Here is a 20,274-nt window from a genome sequence, read left to right as displayed (position 1 = left end):
ATTCAGATGTGATTGCGTGCACCGAATCCCCCGTAATTGGCTCGATTATCGAGTAGAAAGTCGTACGCTCTTTAACTTCGATCTTGACATTTTCTTCTTCTTCTTTTTTTTTATTTTTTTTTTTTTATCAAACATCATTAATTATACATTCGTGGAGGATCGATCGCTGAAAATCCGCTTTCTCCGGTGGAAATGTTTATTTATTGATCGTTACTTAACTTGGTTGGAAACACGGATTGAACGGAAAGAAAGGGATCTTAAAAATGTAAAATTTCGGAGGTGAAGAGAAGAGGCGACGGTTGGTCCGACCCCTCGGTTGGACGAGCAACCCTCGTGAAACACGCGACACGTACGGTAAAAGTACGCGCCACGTGTATCCGCACGCGTATACACTGCCGAACGAACCCATGTCCCGTCGACTGGCAGCGGCATGGGAGCCTTCCAACTGGATCCGAATTAAATTTCACAGCTCGTGAACGAACGTCAGAGAGCCGACTAGACGCTCTCCTCTTCTTCTTCCCGCGATTCCCCTTTCTTTTCAATCAACGGCCGACCGAGTATTAATTACGAAGGGAAAGGTATCAAAAGTCGCGGACATCAACGTCTCGAAGATTGAAATTCTTTCTATTCTTTCGTTCTCTCGACGACCTCGTTAACGGTTGCTTCTCCCCGAGAACTAACTTCCATCTCTCCCGTCTCGAATCGCTGCTTCGCCCGACGTAATTTTGCACGCAACGCAATTACGAATAATCGATCGATGCGATACTCGTTTAAATACGCGAGAGATAATAATAATAATAACAACAACAACAACGATGATGATAATTTTACGAGGAGACGTTCGAGAGGGAATTTGCAGCGAATTGAATCGCGGGGGAAAAAAGGTCGGAAAAGGAGCGCGTGACCTCGCGTGAACTCGAAAGATCGCGGGATCTTTTGGGCCCGAGCGACCGGCTCATTACATTGTCTTAAGTTTCAAGTTGTACGAGTACCTGTTGGACAGGAGGTGGGACCACGGGCGAATATGACGAGGGTGAGGATACCGTGGAGAAACTGATGTATGAAACGAGGAGGCCAAGGAAGGAAGGAAGGAAGGAAGGTGGGGGCCGAGTGTCGTATTATTTCAGGTTTGCATATGCGTTTCGTGTTTCAGTCCATTATGTTCGGAGCGGCGCGCACCAAAGGCGTGCCCGATCCAAAAAGGGACGCGCGAGAGAAAGAAAAGGAGGAAGGGAGGGATCTGTCCGAAATCGTAATATCCTGTTATTACCGCACACGCCAAATATCGAGGCGAAATACGCGAGGACCGTTACCGATAAAGTTGTCGTCGTCGCTGCGGCATGGAAAACCATCTTTCTTCCCTTCTCCCCTCCAACGAAACGAATTAAAGGGATCGAAAGGATCGCGCGACCAGTTTGCCCGCCTATCGTACGTTCCAATCGACGCAAAATACCCGACCGCAACTTCGTCAATCGCCGTCCAATATTTTCTTTCCAATTTCCTTTTCTCTCTTTTCTCCCCGAAAGGAAAAAAGAAAAAAAAAACCGCTTTAGCAAGACATGTTTGGAAATATCGATCGATCGGAAAATATATCGGTGGATATTGGGGCTTATGGGCGGTTGGGCTTAACGAAGGAGATAAGGGTGGCACCGTTACACGCCAACACGATTATCGGACACGCTCGTCTCCTACGACACGATGCTCCGCAACCCCGACTCTCCGAGGCTTGGAATGACATAGGGTTATTGCCACACCGCAACCTACTATCCGCTCTCGGAGATCGCCTCGTAATTGTTACAAATCGTCCGCTCTACTCGTAAACATCGATCCACCTCGCGAGTAATTAGCCGAACGAATCGCTAGGAGAATCCCAGCAAATTTCGAAACTTTTCCTAATCGCTGTTCGAAAATATTCTCTGGAACGATCAAAATGAAAATCTGGAAACGACGATGGGGGAAATATGCGAGTAAATTGGCATGGTCGGGAGTAATTGGTATGGTCGCGAGTGATTACATTAAATTTATCGAAACGATCGAGGAGAAAGGGAAAAGGAGAAATAAAGAAGAGTCGCTTCGTCGCCGCGCTTGTTAATTATCAGCTACCAACGCCTAGATAAACGAACGAATACGAAAGAGCGTTCGAAACGATGATCGAGCGAGGTTGCTAGCCATCCTGGACCTAATTCCATTATGCGAAATGGTTATAAAGACTCGTTGTTGCGATAAAATTACTATAGCACGCGCAATAAACGTACATTATCGCTCAAAGTCTCGCCACGTTTTTTCGTGCGTACAACGTTTGATATCGTCCCTTCTATTTTCGCGAGCCTAATTTTCTATCCGAATAATTCGGGGAAAATTCGTGAATTGGACGATCGAGCGTCAAAGAAAAAATTGATCGAAAATATCTACGAGGAATATATATATATATATATACGTGTATATTGTCGAGAAAAGAGAACGTCACGTAAGTATACGCGTATACTTTATTAATTTGCCAATTAATTTCAACCTCTACGTATTTTAATTACGTACCGTAATTATGCGAAAAGTATCGTTACAAGTACGTGCTAAATACGATCGCGAGCTTGGATTAATCGAAAGAATCGTAAAGGAGGAAAGAGAAGAGGCGAAATTAAAAACGTTCCCCCGAAATATGAATAAACTCGTATCCCGTATAAATTATTCGAATGAACACGAACACGGATAGTAGTCAGGTATTTCACGCGAAACTTTCGAAACCGCATCGAGCGTTTCGAACCAACTCGCGAGTAATAACAGCCGAAAATCTACCGTTGTAGAGTTATAATTTTTCGGCGGATGCGTTAAAGAGGTGCCATTTGGACGGGATGCGCATTTTTTCTTATGCGGTTTCAAATTGGAAGAGCTCGCGCTCGAGGTACCGGTTCCCCGTCTTACAGATGTTATCGGCCGCCACTTCGATCCGCGCCACGTCGCAATTGTGAAGAAGCAGATGCTTGTGCGGTCGCTTGTAGGGTACCGCTACAGTTTCCTTTTTCTCAGATTTATTTCGAGCGCGAGGTTATTTTTAGTATCGTAACCGTTTGAAAATTGTACAATTGTAAAATCGGAAATAATTTGGGGATCGCGAGAAACGAAATTCGCGTGGAGCAGCGGGTGGAAAGAAGAGGGGGTTTTGTCGCATCGTTCGGTGAAAAAGGCGGTCGTTTATTTTCCACTCGCAGAAATCACCATTTTCCGCGTCACGATGCAAATGGAGAGGAAGATGGGCGCCGGCGAGCAGAGAGATCCGAAGCAAGATGTTGCGGACGAAGAGGTTGGAAGAGGTTGCAATCTGTCGGTCGGTTGGAAAGGAAAGAGGAGGGAGGCCGGACGAGGGAACTCGGGAGATCACGACGATAATGATGATGACGGCGATTACGAGATGACGAGAGAACGATGAGGGCGCGAAGCATGGCAAAATGGCTCGTAAAACAAATCGACGAGTCTCGAGTTCGATGTTGGCCAAGTTACAAAGGTGTGCCTCGCCCGTTTACGATCCTCGACCGCGATCGTATCTCGACAGCCCGTTGACAGACAGGTTTAATATCGTTAGACCGTTTCATTTAGGATTCGTTTAACCCGAGTTACGCGCGTTCGCGCCAACCGTTCCTCCCAATAATATCCTCTTCGATATCCCAAAAGGGAACGTTCTCGCGCCTTCTTCTCTTCCACGTTTACGCTTATATATCTGACACATATATATATATATATAGATTATCAGCAGAGAAAAAAATTTGGGAAATTTTCCAACTCGATAATTAAATATTTCGATTACAAAATAATTTGAAATTGTTGGAAACGAAATGACCGGTCAAATTTTTTAAACGCGGTACGAGAAAAGTACCGTTAACGACTCGTCGATCAAACGCATACAATTTCGATAAAGAATTTTTTGAAGAATTCGTCGATGAAACGTACGATAAAAACGATTATATTTACACGGAATTGACGGAGAACTACCGAGAGACGATGTTGCCCAATCAACGCCCACGTCTCGCTCCAACCTGACACTTTCGTTTTCTTTTCTCGTTCGTTTCGACTTGTCTCCGAATTCCTTTACCAACTTTTACCTCGATTAACCCGGCAAGATATCTCGTACAATAAAATATTGCTCGAATATCGCTTGAAATTTTTGATTTCGTCGAGAAACGGTCAATCGTGAATCAATCGGTGTTTCGTTGTATTTATTACATCGAGATAACAAAAAACTCGGACAAATTGACAAATCGAAACTAATAAATATCGTATCTATTTCTTTTCTTCGTATAAACAATTTCTTCCCTCTGTCCAATGATATTCTGGAAATTATCGTATATATATAAGTACGAAATTTGACGAAATATTTCCGTTCCATCGAAAATGAATCGCGATAAATTTCGAAAACGGATGACATTTATTAAAAATATTTATAGAGAAAGAAGAAATATAAGTAAAAAAAAAAAAAAAAAAAAAAAAAAGGAAAAGAAAAAAGAGAAACTCGTTTGAGAACGGATTACGTTATCGGTAATTGTAAGTAGCATAATCCGATCGCTACTCGAGCGAAGAAAGAAAAGGCGAAAAGGCGAGCCGAGTCATTTGTCCCGGTTGACACGCACGATCCGTCCATCTTTTTTCAAAAGAGTACAAGCAGTTTGCCACCGATATCCGCGGCTCGTTTTATCACACGAGTGTCGTCGTATCGTCGTGTCTTCGACACGATTTAAACTGCCTGTTGCTGCCACGGCTTAAACGAAAAAGGAAGAGGGAGGAAGGGTTTGGATGTGTTTCAAAAACTTTGAAAACGCGTGCGTACGTGTAATGGCACGCGTAGAGGCGAGGAGGAGGAGGAGAAGAAGGAGGAGAAGAAAAACAAGAAGAAGAAGAAGAAGAAGAAGAAGAAGAAGAAGGGTAGAAGAGGAGATTGCTCATTAGCCATGGAGCAATCGGACGGTTTGGCAGCCTCGTTACCGATGGGCAGGCTTGATCGGTCCTCCACTACTCTTCTCCTTTCCCAAAGTATTTTATCATCATTTTCGAGCGGTCGATTTCCATCATTTTATTATTTGGCGCCTTCGACATCGCCATCACCGTCATTATGCAACCGGCTCTTAAAGCTTAAACCCCTTATCTCTTGCGCGGCGATTACTTTTGCTCCAACTTGAAGTACTTGTTCTTGCACATTATTGGCCACTTAATACGATCGTTATATCTTAACTCGTTCGCGCCGACCAGTTGAATAGGTAGTGCTTCTCTACTAGTAAAGTAGAGTCTCGAGAAAAGAAGATTTTCTTAAATATTACGTATACGCACACACACACACACACACATATATATATATATACATATTTCTTTCTTTCTTATTCCTTCTTGTCTTATCGCGTTAATAAAAATATAAAACTGATTAATAGATACGAGCAGTTATTATTGTCTCGTAATAGAACATGGAGAATTTCGCAATTTCGTCGAGTTGGAGAAAATTTGCACGTATTCGTAAAAAAAAAAAAAAAAAAGAAAAAAAAAAAAAGAAAAAAACTTGTTATCTCAAATGTTGCGTGTAATCGCGTTAACTTGGACTAAACGAATAAAGGGGTGAAAAGGTGTAGAAGAAACGCGAGAACATCTTCTCTATCGTCGAATATCGAGACCGATACGTGTTCCCACGATCCGATAAACCAAGGCGTAGGCTTCTTTAAAAAAAGAAATACATATAAGCTAATTAAGACATTGCCACACTCTCGGAACCGTTACAATTACACGAGGAATATCACGAGGTATAGGGTAGAGAAACTTATAATTACATTGTTGAACGAAAATTGATCGTTTGGAAGTTAAAGCGGCTCTCGTCGTATATCAAATTAGTGAATCGACGACGGGCGTGCGAGCGAAACGGCGATAAAGAGGAGAGGGCGCGCGACGAGGACGGGAGGAGAAAGAATCGGTTCGTTACGAGAAGATAGAGGATCGAGGGAAGCGAGAGAGGGAGAGAAGCGAAGAGCGATCAATCGAGGCGGAATGACAGGCGGTATCGCGAGCATCGACACGACGACAAGTGGCTCGCACGCCGTCGTCCCGAGTTACCTATCTACCCACTTCGAATCGGCCTCTTCGTTTCGCTCGCGCATCTATATAACAAACGTAACCGTCTCGATCCTTCGACTCGACTTCGACTCGGTCGGAAGCAGAGGCTGGAAGATCGGTGGAAAGATCGGCGAGAAGAGGCGGAGTAGTGGCGGCTAAATCGAGACGAGGAGGAACTTTTTTGGCCGGTCGGCGCAAAGGAAATTTTGGGTGGGTCGTGGTCGCGGTCTTTCGGAACGCGCGAAAGAGCGGATGGATTAATGTAAAGGCGTGCGAGGCTAACAAGCGAATTATCCTCCGAGATATATCGTGCCGCTTCACGGGTGGTTAACTCAGCGCGGAGCTGCGGAGAAAGAGGAGGAAAGTAATAACACGGGGAAAGAGTAGCCCGATGACGAGCAAGTAGAGTAAGAGGAGGAGAAGGAGGAAAGCGAGACGAAGCGGGCGTTTCCAAGTTGGGATGATCGCGGCGATGGCTAATGCCTCGTAAGCTCTTACTAATCTCCTTGACGCTCCTCTCTCTTGATTTACCGACATGTTTTCATTGTCTTTGCCGAGCGATCGTAAAAAAGTCGCGACGAGCTTCTCTTTCCACCGATCGTATGTATCTTCAACTTTTCGTTCCCCGAGACAACGTTCGATCCGATTCTTCCATTTTTTTTCTCTCTCTCTCTCTTTTTTCTTCCCCTTTCGAATCGAGCGGAAAACAAGCGATCATCGATCGAATTTCGAGCAAAGATACGAAGGAACGAAGATACGAGGATCGCGGAGGATTTGAGTTTAGCGACCCTTTTTCGCTTTGCTGAAAATCGACGCGGTTAAAAGCGCGCGGAATCTTTGGTGCCGGCCACTTTTTCTTCTCGGAAGAATAATATTTTCTTATGACGAGGCGGCGAAGAGAGAGAGAGAGAGAGAGAGAGAGTGGAAACAACACTCTCGGTTGCGATCAATGGAGAGGGGAAGGCCGAATCCGCCTCTGCGTCTCCGCGATGAATTTTTCCACGGCACGCACCGACGAGCAGGCAATATAATGGCGGTACATTGCACCCTGGACATAAATTCTGCGATCAAAGTGCATCGCGTCGCACCAGGACCAACTTTAAGGATTTTATGCGATTAACTTCCTCTCCTTCCCCAACCTCCATCCTCCTTCTTCTTCTTCTTCTTCCTCTTCTTTCCTCCTTCCTTCGCGCACGCCCCCGCTTCCTTCCTCTCTCTCTCTCTCTCTTTCTCTCGATCGATTGGCCACCATCCGTCCATCCTTTTCCGTCCAGGCCGGACAACGCAACGCGATGGATCCTAGCCGAGTTTATCGAGCCCGACTCGAGCAACGGGACGACAAATCGTCCAAGTTTTAAGTATTTTCGAAAAGAATCTATCCTGCGAAAATATCGGAGGGACGCGAGGGACGCGCGACGACGCTTCGACGACGAGGAAAGAGACGGAAAGCTGGCCATAAAATACGCGTGCATGGATGCATTTACCGAGCTCGAGCGGCGGAGGGGGGGAGGGGAGGGAGGAGCGAGGGGCGAGGTTGTTGCCAGTTGTTTTCCCGAGGGACAAATTTATAACTCGGTCTCGTTCGAGAACTCGAGGGGAGGAGAAGAATCACCGCGATTCGGTATTAGTTTCTCGTAGACGGATCGACGCGCGTCTTTCTCGGTTACGCGATTCGACGTTTGATTAGCACCGCTCTTTCGTACTCGTTTCGTCTCGACCCACTTTTCACCACTCTCGACCAAGTTTCATCGAGCATCCTCCACCATATTTTTCGTTTTTACGATTACGTTTCTTTTACACATTTTCGCGGGCCAAACAACCGTGTATCCGCGAACCAGATATACACACAACCGCGCATTTCCACACCGAAATTGTAATTAAAGTAATTGCCTACGTCCTCTTTTCCTTAAACGTCTCTCTACTTTTCTTCGCGTCGGCCCGAGAAACGGTCGGCCCTCCCTCTTATCCTCTCTCCCCTCGAAAACTCTAAATCCGTTAGGGAGAGACGAAAGTCAACGATACGCACAGAAAGTTTCTCCGAAAGACGACCCGTAGTTAGTCGTCCCTCTTATTTTCTCACATCTCGCCTGTGTATCGCACCGTCGTGACGCGTCGTAATTTTCACTTCGCCCACGAGTAGTGACTAGGTCTCTACGCGTGTGGAATCCCGAGTCGAAAATTGTGCTAATCCCTTTAAAGAGGCCCGTGGATCCCGAACGATCGGCCGATGAGCCGTAAGTAAGAGAACAGGTAAGTGACAGAACGGAGGGCCACCGGGGTCGTGGCGAGGAAGAGAGAGAGAGAAGGGGGGGGCGGGGGAGAGAGAGAGGAAGACGGAGGAGGGTAAAAAAAGAACAAAAGCGAGGCGGGCAAGCTCCACAGGTGCTCTCGTGAGTGGCTTTCCGTTCGTTTGGATAACCGTGAACGAGTCGCCAACGCGTTAGAGCAAACACCGACCGACACCGACACTTTCTAACGCCCCGCTCCTTCCAAACCTCTTCTCTTTCTCGTCTCGAAAGGGACGCGCTTCCATTCGCGCGTTTTTCATCCATACACGTATATACATCCTGTATATATTTCCTATAATGATAAAACGATTGGGAGGGGATGATCGTTGGCGAGATTAATTTCGACGAAGAAACTTGCAGAGAGATCGTGCGTTTTACGATGAACGCAAGGGATCGGGAGGCGATAACCGTCCCGATGAGCCGCAGTAAAGCGAGTTTATCGGTGGATCCAAAGCGCGGGGAATATCCGACCTGTTCGAACAAGTGCGAACGCGTTCAACAACACCGCGGATCCAGTTTAAATACCGAACAATGGCCCGGACAACAATTTGATTTACGATCGTTGCCGCGCGGAACGTAAACAGGTATACACGCACCGATATCCATTATCGATCTATAAATCGTCGCGGATGTCCCGCACTTTTTCGAACGAAAACTGGGTAATACCCTGTTACGCAACGCGACAGTTTCGTTAGTACACGTATATATATACACACACGTTTCTACGATCTTGGTTCGATAAATTGGAGGACATTTTACCTATATTTTTTTACCAGGATGATAGAAAGAGGAACGAATATCGAGAATAAGGTTAATAGTACGAAACGGTGAATATACCTTCCAAAGGGTATTTACCCTTTCTTCTTCCACGTCTCCCGATACAGCATTCACCCGTTCCCTCCTCCCCTTTATTTTTCCAATATCGGTCAACGATCGTTCGGAATAATATCGGACTCGATGTAATAACAACGTCTATGCTAATTGTTCCACCGGCTCTCCGCTATTCCTTCACCTTTCCTTCTTCGCTTTTCCATTCTTTATCGATTCCTGCAAACGGATGCGCTCCATTTTATTCCGATAATAGGCAACTTGTTCGAGACGAGAGCAGGATTACGATATAATAATCCCGATCGTGCGCCGAGAAGGAAAAGAGAAACGTTGACGGGATGGAGAGACAGAATTTAACCAATTAAACTTCGAGATAAGATGTAAGCGAGTAATTTTCGACCGATTTCATCGCTCGATCCTACTTCGAAGAAAAAGAGAAACGAAGGGGAGAAGAGAGGGAAGCGTCGAAACTGTGACGTGTTGTTTCATTTTGTCTGGCCGATATATCCGTATATGTAGGAACAGCCGATTCTTCTTGCGTTTGTTTTACGCGGCGGACCGGGATCGGAGCTTTAAATTCGGCGAACTTACTACCGTGAACGACGCGTGGTGTGCGGAGACGCCGGTACCCGGTCGGGCGCAAAGGGCGAACGTCACGTTCACTTTACATTCTTTCCCCAATTTTACGACGTGGCTGTACGTTGTAAAAATCGATATAGGGAATTCGTGTGTGTGTGTGTGTGTGTGTACACAAAGGGGGCCAAGTATCGGAGCAAAAAAAGGTTTCGCGAACGGAAACTTTCAGCGCGGAAAGCGAATCTCTTCTCTCCCGCCTATTCTCGAAAATATTTATTCCCGATATTATTTTCGAATAAAACCGATGAAATACGATTCTCTCGCGCGACGTTCCCTATTTTTACCTTATTTTCATCCGTTCCTTTATTACACACCGAGTCTTTCTTGGCTACTTTATTTCTTTTATAATCGTTTCTATTTTTCCAATCTAAAATTTAAAACTCGTTCGTGCACGTCGCGTCGCGTTTCCAATTTTTATCGATCAAAACGCGCAAAAGTTTTTCTCTCTTAAATCTGTACTCATAGAAACATTGTTACAGATAAACTCGATCGATTATCGAAGAACGACGTTCTAAACTGATAAATCACCGTTCAAATTATAAATACTGTTCTTCTGGAAATGGAAGAGAAATACGCGATTAATACGAAAAAAAAAAAAAAAAGTAGCACGGTAATAATCCATATTTCGATAATAAGAATCAACGATCTTCGACCGAGTAACCTTTACGCGACTATAAATAATATTTTCATATTGCGGCGGGGGGAGGAAAAGAAGGTAGGGATTTTCGTTAAAAAAGGAAAAAAACGTTTTCGACGAAGCTGCGCTTCGTCGTGTAAACAACCAACTCCGTAAGTCGCGTAAATGTCAATCTTTGTAGAAAGAAGAAGAAAAGCGATCGGCCGTATATACAATGGACATTTTTAGGGAACCTGTACGTCGAGGATCGCGCATCGATTATCGAGGAAATATTTACGATCGACTACATCGATATTACTACAGGTGATCGCAAAGGCGTTCCACCATCCTCTCTCTCTTTCCCTCTTCACTCGTTACGCGCGCGACGTAGGAGAAAACGCGTGGTCGATCGAATACTTTTGCGAGCAAGTGTACGCGAATATGGCGGACGATAAGGTGGGCGGTTTTAGCTGGTGCGAACGTGCACGTAATCGAACATTTATGAAGTGTCGGTAAGTAATAACGAAGCACGATTATACGTAGCACGATGCAAAGGCACGGTTCGAAACTTCAGGGTTGGCCGAGTCAAGCCCCCCCCCCCCCCCGCGTGTTTCACTTCCACTCGCTTTTTTTCCCCGCCGCCTATCGGCCGCCTATACCCACTCGCTACGACCCACTTTTCCTTCGTATCCGAGCGAGAAGAAGGGAAGAGGAGGAGGAGGAGGAGGAGGAGGAAGGAGAAGGAGAAAAGAGAGGCAGATGGGAAGAAGGAAAAGGAAGCAGAAGCAGGGAAGATGGAGGAAAGAGCGCGAGCAGGTAAGCGAGGAATCGCGATTGGATCGGTGCCAATTCCTCCCGGCAGATACGCCGATTTGAAATTCAACGCGATGAAAAGGTTCTCCTCCTCCTTCTCTTCTCTTCTCTTCTCTTCTCTTCTTTCCACCCTCCTTCCTATCCGTTTTCTAGCGCGCGCTTTCGTCCAACTCGCCTAAACTAGTTCCACCTAGTGTAATATACGCGGCCTCTAAACTATATATCCCCCCCAGTTCGCTAACCCAGAGACCGGAACCACTGGCAGCCTTTCAACTTTGGCAGGTTCGAGATCCTTTTAATTCGGATTGAACCCTCGATCGAGAAAAATATTTTTCTTTCTTCTTCTGTCTTTTTTCTTAATTTCGTTAATTCCACGGGGGGGCAGGGATGAGAAAGAACCGGAGAGGAGAATTCGAGAACCCGTTACGAACCGATTGTACGGGGCGAGGCGACGCGGGCGAGGATTTTTTGGAAACGACCGTGCCAAAGATGGATGCGTAAACGTTCGATCGTAAAATTCTAGAGCGAAGCGATAAATTGGTCGCGACGAAGAAAATCGATCGAAACAATTTTTCCAAGATGTATCGTCGTGAATGTTATTCGATGATTTTGTTCGATCGTAAAGAAATAAAGAAATACATTCGACCGAGGAAAGAATATTCGCGAGAATAAAGGGAAAAAATGTATAAACGCGAATCGGTGAGAAGAGAGCGCGTAGACTTGTTACGTGTATATATACATATATGTATAGGACTATACGTTTAGGTCGGGAGGGTCGGAAGACGGAAGCAGATTAAGTCGGAACGGGTGGTCGATCAGGGATTCTTTTGGAAATTCGCCCCCTTCGCAACGTCGCGCGCGTTACACACGGCTCTTTGTGCGGCGGAGAGAGAAGAAGAAAACGAGGGGCAAGCGAGAACCTCGTCGTTGACTCGGAAATATCGCCAAGGGTCTCGCTTTTGACGAAGCTTCGCGAGCCGTAAGAGCCATCATTGCGCGTACGAGTATGTGTCACGAGGGATCGAGATGCTTTCCTCCCAACCGCGAATATTCTCTCCGTTTCCATTTAACGTCTCTCTCTCTCTCTCTCTCTCTCTCTCTCCAACCGCGAATACGCCGAAACTCTGTCGGATATCTTTCCGTCCCTGTGAAAACAACGCGAGAATTTGTCGCGTCAACCGTTGGATTACCCTCCCCTCCCCTCCTCCCCCTCTTTTACGCTCTCGGCTAATCTCGCCGATCCACTTATCGCGTTAACGCGCACGTATTTTCGGCCGAGGAAAAAAAAAAGACCGAGAAAAAAAAACACCGATATCGTTTTTTTTTTTTTCTTGAATACGCATCGGGAATAGGAAGATTCGATCTTCTTTTCCCTTTTCTTCTAGCGTATAAACAGCGTATAAATGCGATTTCTTAAGAAAAAAAAAAGAAAAAAAGAAAAAAATAGATTCGCTATGCTCGGGCACGTAACGAACCCGTGTACACGGGTAGCGATACGCGTTACTCGCCAACGTGTGTAAGAAAAAAAAAAAAAAAATATCGCGCGATTAGATTTTCTTCAAGCTTATAATAAAATTTGAAGAAATTTAAAGAATAAATGTATTTTCTTTTGCCTTTTTTTTTTTTTTTTCTTTTCCTTTCCTTTCCTTTCCTTCCTATTCTTCAATCGTGCGCAACACACAAATATCAAGCGATCGCGAAGAATAGACGGGAAGAATTTTGGAGGCGGGGAAGAAAGAGAAATGAAAGAAAAAAAAAAGAAAAAAGAAAAGTAGAAAAGCGGAAGAAGGCAGACAGATATCGGTGAGTGAGATTTTTAAGGATAAGATAAAATGTTGATCGAAATATTGGCTATATGGGGAAAAAAGCTGCGTTTAAGTTAAAATCCGTTACCGTGTAAAAAGTATGTGAAAAATCCTGGATCGTGTCCACATCGCGATCAGGAAAAAAGTGTCCCGGTGCGTGTTGGCTGGTAAGGTGTCGGTTGGGGAAAAGTCTCGAGTAGAAAAGATTGAGAAGAGAAGCGACGATGACGACGACGACGACGGCGGTCATCGAAGACGGTAGCGGTAACTACCGACACACCGCGTACATTTCGTGCACTGACCTTATAACGAACATGTGTCTCCCGTGGTCCCTGGATGGACAGTCATTGGGGTGGCTCACACAGGGTGGCGGTCAGTAGTCGACGACGTCAGTGTCTCGAGTCGAGTGTTCACGCACGCACGCACGCACGCACGGTGCCGGCACGACCTTGACGCCGGCCGCGGCTACCACCACTCGGAGACGCGTGCCAACGACACGCGTGCACGCACCGCGCCGATCCAAGATCTCGCCAAAGATCGAAAAGAATAAAAATCCTCTTCTCTCCTCCGACGATCTTTACGTTGGACGGTCGAATCGGTCGGACCGCGGTGGTCGTTGGTCTCTCGACGGTGGTCGAGACGACGAGTGCGCCAACACCGGCAAGGATGAAGAGGAGGAGGACGACGATGACGACGACGACGACGACGACGACCACGGTGGCTGTGGTCGATAGCGCGGCGCTCTACTGACGTCGCGACGCTTCGTCGTGTCGTGGCCCGCGGCTCCTACTCGCCCTCCCTCCAACCCCCCCACTCACTCCGGAACAACCCGGAAACTGACGAACCTCCCTCCCCACCTCTCAAAACTACCCTTATTTTCTACCCCCACCGATCACCCACGCCCCCCCCCTCCCCCACCACCACCACCACCATCCTCGCCACCTTCATCGCCGCCGCCGCCACCGCCACCGCCGCCACCCTTCCGCCAAGGACCAGAACAAGAATCCTCTTTTCTCCTATCTCTCCACCCGATTTCCGATTCATCCGCGTTTTTTCGTTTCGTTCGACGCAACAAGCGCTCTTTCGCCTTCCATCCTCCCATTCTTTCCTTCATTTTCTCTCTCTTTCCCCCCTCCATTCGTCATTCGTATAATCGCCTTTTATCTTTCATCGTATGATTCCACCGCGGATTTAAACTCGGTCGATTGTTGGAGCGAGGCTAGCTCCAGAGAGAATGAGTTTCCACGTAGTATAAATCTCGGAGGGTCCTCGACGCGTAAAGATGGAACCAGTCTGGACGAAACTGGTACGAAAAGGAGAAAGTCGGACCGATCCTCTTCTTGTTTATCCCGTCTCGATCATTTCGATTTACCCCTATATTTAATCCTATTTTCGCGATTGTCCGATCCAACTTTGCCAACCATTTTATTTATCGCGCGGTAGTAATTTCTCTCTCTCTCTCTCTCTCTCTCCCCCCTCCCCCTCGAAATAATAATTCAATCGCGACGTTTCGCAACGATTTCGATTCGCGAAAGAAGGATGCGTGACGGAGATTCCCCACCGATTCCCCTCTAATAATATCCCGAATCCATTGGATTTACGACGTCACTCGCGATTTAGATTTCGTTGCACCGGATGAAATTTTCGAGGGAAAGAGTTTCCGCGATGCGATATAAATCAACGAGTCCTCGACCCAATTTATCCATTTACCCATCTAGAGAACGATTCTCTACAAATCGTCGGAAATCATCTTTCCATCTGTCCGTGGATAAGATAAACACTCCGTTCTCCGTTTCATTCAGTCCCGATTAAAAAAATGCCAACAGGTAGGTATGCCGAGGGTAGGTGAACGAGCGACGAAAATTCGCGAGGGGAAGAGTTGGAAAGAGCGCGTGAGCGCGAAACGCACGCACGAGCACGCTCGAGGAGGAAGGAAAGGAAGAGAGAGAGAGAGAGAGAGATGCCGCGGGCAGTCGGCCGACCACGTGGGTGCCGCCCCCGTTCGCATGGCCACGTGCCAAATAACTCACTTGGCACGCGTAAACAATTACTCCGAAACTCGTGTTATCGCGCTACATTACGCGTATATATCTCGCGTTGCTGCCTGCCTCCCTTCCACGCACTCGTCGTCCTCCACGCACGCATCGCGCCTTTTAAAACTTGGGCCGCGAAAACCCGTGTTTTATACGAGAGCTTAGATCGTGCGTGGCGAAAACGTGGTAACACGGTTTTTTATTCGTCGGATATAATATCGGTGATTAATTAGTTTGGCCGCGGGTTCGACTCGAGCGTGCGATCGGATCGGGCCTATGGAGGAGGGGGAGGGAGGGGGGGGGGGATCGGACGTTTCTCGGCCAGCTTCTTTTCCATCCCGGATCACTGGCTCGACGAGTCGTGCGTCCGGGGATCGTTTTGGGTATCGGCCAAAGTCGATTCTCGGTATCGAGAGACCCGTGGCGTTGCGCGGAATTCGATATTTCGAGGGAAGGAAATCGACCCGAATCGAGTTTCCCCCGAGACAAACCGGGTCCACTTTTCACCGGTCGCCACTTTCCACCACTTGTCCTGCGCGATTCTAAAAGAAAAAAACTCCAAAACTATTCGAATCGTTCCTGTCGCTCGTTCCTACCGATATTTCATCCAATCTTGATACGAGTAGCGTTGGTCGCGAGAATGAAAGCGTGTTTCGCGTATGTATATCACGACGGTCGATAAACGATGCGAAAGGAGAGAAGAAAGGAGGAGAAAGAGAGAAAAGGGAAGCGTAACGGAGGTGATCGCGCCTCCGCACCGCATCGTCACAACCTTTCGTTCCGGTCATCAGCCCGACCGAATGTATTCCGATTACGTACAACAAACGCTCGCTCCGCTCGCATAAGTTATGCAAATCGATGCCGCGAGTGATTTAGACGATAAACTGGATCGCGGTGGACCACACACCGCGTCCACCACGCCACCTCTTTTCCCTCCAAATTGCACGTTGGACGCGTTAAACCTTTCCTCGAGATAAATCCGTCCAGGCCCGTGTCCCGTGATTTATACCCAACCACCGCGTATATCTACGTATATCATACGTAGTGTATATCGGCCCGATATCTCGCGATAAAAAAATTCGCTCGATCGAGCGCTCGATAAATTACGATCCAACTAGATATGGAAGAACTCGTACAATACAAGATACGGAAAGGAACTCGACTGGAATAAAACTTGTCCTGCCGACAAGGACAACTGCCGGCTGGTTATTACAAATCGGCTTACGAGTGTTACGAGCGTCTCTTTCCGTTGTTGTTTCGTTACGAGATCGAGAGTAAAGATTCGAACGAGTTTCCGGTCAAATGTCACGGCGAGACTTCGAAGAAAAGAAGAAGAAGAAGAAGAAGAATTCTTTTCGATCGATAGATTCCACCGAGCCGAGTCTAAACTGCTGTTCGAAAAAAACGGGGAGAGGATTCTCTTTGGTTTCCCTTCGCGTTTTGCTTCCATTCGCGAATTAACCGACGCGTGATGATCGCGAATACTATGTAATTCGTGGACGGGCATCGAGCAAATTCCGAACGGCGCCATCCTCCTTCTATTTATCCACCGAAATTTCTCGCGTCTTTTTTTTTCTTTCTTCTTCCCGCATAATTCCACTTCCGTCGCGCGTTTCTCCTCTCTCCTTCTCCTCCTCTGATCCCCGCAAAAATTTGGAAAAACTGGTTCGATCTCCTCCATCCTCTACCTCAACCTTTCTCGACGCGTGGGTGAAACGCAAAGGGGAAAAATCGCGTGATATTTACCTCGCCCTTATTATTTGCCATTTCCCTTCTTTCCTTCGTTGGTGACCTTCGACCGATTTCACGAATCGTGAACGAAGAAGACGAGTAGCGACGTTCCTATCTCGCTACTCCCATCATCGGGTCGACGATGCAAAGGTTATCGACAATGGCGCGCGGCCAGCAATAGCAGACGGTGCATTGTGTTTAGCGGTGTATAGGATATCCGGATAGAGGACGTCCGCTCGAGAGGGAGGGATGAGGTTCGCGATTCCACAACGTTCGCTTGCATCATCCGCCGGGGGTTCCAGCCCAAATATTTCTCAGCTTATGTAACCGCTAATTGCGATCGGGAACTTTCGTTTCGAACCCGATCTCGCTCCCATTTTCCACGCCTTCTTTATCCATTCGCCCGATGTCGGTCTTTTTTTTTTTCGTTTTACGATTGAAAGCGGTTGAAAAAAAGAAAAAGGGGAAGGAAGAAAAAGATCGAGATAGGTAATCCACGTGGACGTGGATAGACAAAGGAGGAGGATCGTACGAGATGATGATTCGTACGAAAAACTATTATGAATAACTGCAAAATTTTTGACGTTTAATGGTTCAGTGGACTCTTTCATGGGATAAGTAGGGCACCGTTCCTACTCTTCCGTGAAGGAGCCGTTCTTTTCTAAACGGGATGGCACACATAAATTTTTGCATTTCACGATAGTCTACTCGAAAACAAACGTTCGTTTCAAACAGCGTTCTCTCTCTCTCTCTCTCTCTCTCTCTCACGCGCGCGCGAGGATCGATCAAAATAGGATATAAAGTTAATCAATTTCCGACGAGTAAATCACGATGAATTCGTAACTCTTCGAAATTTCTGTATTCGAACGTTCGAATTTCCATTTGCAAAGTTTTACGAAGACGCGGCGATGTAGCGACGATTGTTTCGAGAAAAAAAAAAGAAAGAAAGAAAGAAAGAAAGAAAGACAGGAAAAAAGAAATATTCGGTAAATATATTCCGAAACGAGTCCACAATTTCGCGAAAATATAACGGTGATACGCGCGACGTGGAAGCTGCGTCACGTGAAAAACAGATCGATCGAGTCTCCCCGGAGGGATGGAGGGAGAGAGAGAGAGAGAGAGAGAGAGAGAGACAGACAGAGACGGAGAGGAGAATCGGAGAGGAAATAACGGAGCAACCGAAAAGCTCGACATTTAGCTTTTCCTATCCTTCTCCCCTCCCCGATTATCGCCAGGTCTCGACTCATCGCGTCGTAAATATAACGTTTTTTTTTTAACGTACGTACGTACGTACGTAAGTGGTTGATCGCGCGTGGTTATTTCACCGTGGCGAGACGACGTGTACGCGCACCGCGGATGATTTGCGACGCGATTTCCGCGATGGAAGAACACGGAGGGGACGCGACATCGATCCGTTTCGAACCGATGATCGAAGAAAACAGGGGCGGAGGGGAACAGGTTTCCTTCCTTCCGTGGCCTGCGATAGAGCAGCCGCCTCTCTCTCTCCTCTCTTCCTTCCACCCTTCCTTGCGCTCATCTCACGCCCACGCTTATGAATCAGTGGATGAATGAATCGACTTTGCCCTACTTTTCCACGCGTGGGAGTATCGTATCAGCCGGCTCGTCTGACATTTTCGCGCCGCAACCACCCCTGGCCAGGTCAGGCATCGCGGCGACGTCGTGGGCGTTGCTGACTCTATATCTACCCACGTAGTAGACGAAAGTCTGGCCACGGTACGACCACGCAAAAATTCGTTTGCTCCTCGATCCGGGAAAACAAAGTCGTATCGTGGTCGCGGATGCCAAACCGCGCTTCGTATCGCGTATTACATTTGCTCTTCCGTCCATCACCGTCGATCCACTCGTTCCGACCCCTTCTTCCGACTCCTTCCTCGAGCGGAAATCGGCGCGTAATTATTCGAACGTATATATATCGTGTGCCAAGTCGTCGTCGATCGTCCGATCTCTACGAAATCTCTACGTATACCGACGCGGTGGCGAGCGTAAACTCGACTGACGTCAACCGTGTCCCTGGTGTCTCGAGTATATATCCATTAGCTTCGACCGAGCATCGAAAAATATACACACGTATGTGTATATATAAGACGGGAATATATATTTCGCGGTACTCGTCCGTAAACATTGTTGATAAACTTTCGTGCAAATTAATAACGCGTCGTTCCTAACGCGAGCACACTCTTCGTTCGTATTCGTTTCCAACTCGATGGAACCGTTCCTTACGAAGCGTTCCTCTATTTTCTCTGTTTCTACCGTATTCATCGTTTCTATCCACCGATTTTTTAATTCTGCCGAAGAGAGAAGGAAGAAAGAAAGTTTGCGAGTGATGAATATCGGAATAAATGTCGAATCGAGGTCGTTCACCGAACACGACGTTTTCTCAAACACTGACCGAGAGCCAACGTTCTCTCTACGAATCGGCCACGTGCGTCGGGGAATTACCGTTTCATTACGCTCGCGACGCAAAGAGAAACAGAAGAAGAAGAAGAAGAAGAAGAAGAAGGAAAGGCGGCGGTGTTGAGGCAGGCTCGAGCATAGCGTAAGCGCAAAATAAACTGGAAGACGCATGGGGTTCTACGTATGGCTCACGCGGCGACCAAACGCGCCGAGTCGTTCGTAGCTGCGAATAATAACGGCCTTGGTGCGTGAAACGCGTTTCAAAATCCTCGAGATTCAAGGTTTTCACCGTGATAAATGGAGGAATTTGCGACCGGTCCACTCTTGACCTTTCCAACCTCGGCCGTATATCTCGATATACGAAGTGGAAAATATAGGAAAAGCGTGGTCCACCGATGCTCTCGCGTACAGCGCGTAGCCACGGTTTAATCATCGATGGACCAAAGTCGCGCACGATCCGACCTTCTCCAAAATTGAACGGCGACGTTACGAAGAAAACGTAGGCGGTACGACTCGTTCCAGTGCCGTATAACATATCGAATCGAATATATAATCGGAACAGGCAAACTTCCACGTTTTCTAGATATCGTGCCATTCTCTTCGATAGTTATACGTAACACCCCCTTTCTCGCCGCTGTATACTATGCTGCCTCGTTCTCCTCCGTTCAACCGTTCGTTCATTCAGAACGCGAAATCAATGAACGTTATTTTCGGCGAAAGCCGCCGTCCACCACGCGCTTTTCTTTTTTTTTTTTTTTTTTTTTCACGCGCGATCGAACTCGCGTTTGACATCTCCCACGCGTTTTTTTCCGCGTTTTCTTTTCCTTCTTTCTTTCGCGCGACATCGAATCGAAAGCGAACAACGACCGAGTCTCGAGCTATTGGATTAAAGAGATCGGATTTAAAATCGATCGAGGCTCCCGTAACGTAATTTTAGAAACTTTAAAGACCGGTTTCCTCCGGATTTACCATGTAAGAGTCGCTCTTTGTTTACGGCGCGATCTCTTCCTCAATTAAACGAACTTATC

The 20,274-nt window shown here is 46.9% G+C and overlaps 1 protein-coding gene across 1 annotated transcript in view; it reads right to left on the bottom strand.

The window, feature by feature from the left end:
• Window positions 1-13,387, bottom strand: part of LOC100868773 (fibroblast growth factor 17) — a 78,898-nt gene extending 65,511 nt beyond the window's left edge. Inside the window, exon 1 of the mRNA XM_086912099.1 lies at window positions 13,370-13,387. Coding sequence (XP_086768225.1) covers window positions 13,370-13,383 — 14 coding nt within the window. The 5' untranslated portion in view covers window positions 13,384-13,387. The remainder of the gene's footprint in view (window positions 1-13,369) is intronic.
• Between the last annotated feature and the right edge of the window lie 6,887 nt (window positions 13,388-20,274).

This window comes from Apis florea, unplaced genomic scaffold (assembly GCF_048593485.1).
Source record: "Apis florea isolate Af1SG1 unplaced genomic scaffold, ASM4859348v1 contig_3367_pilon, whole genome shotgun sequence".
Classification (NCBI taxonomy): Eukaryota; Metazoa; Arthropoda; class Insecta; order Hymenoptera; family Apidae; genus Apis; species Apis florea.
This window is presented reverse-complemented; position numbering and strand designations above follow the sequence as displayed.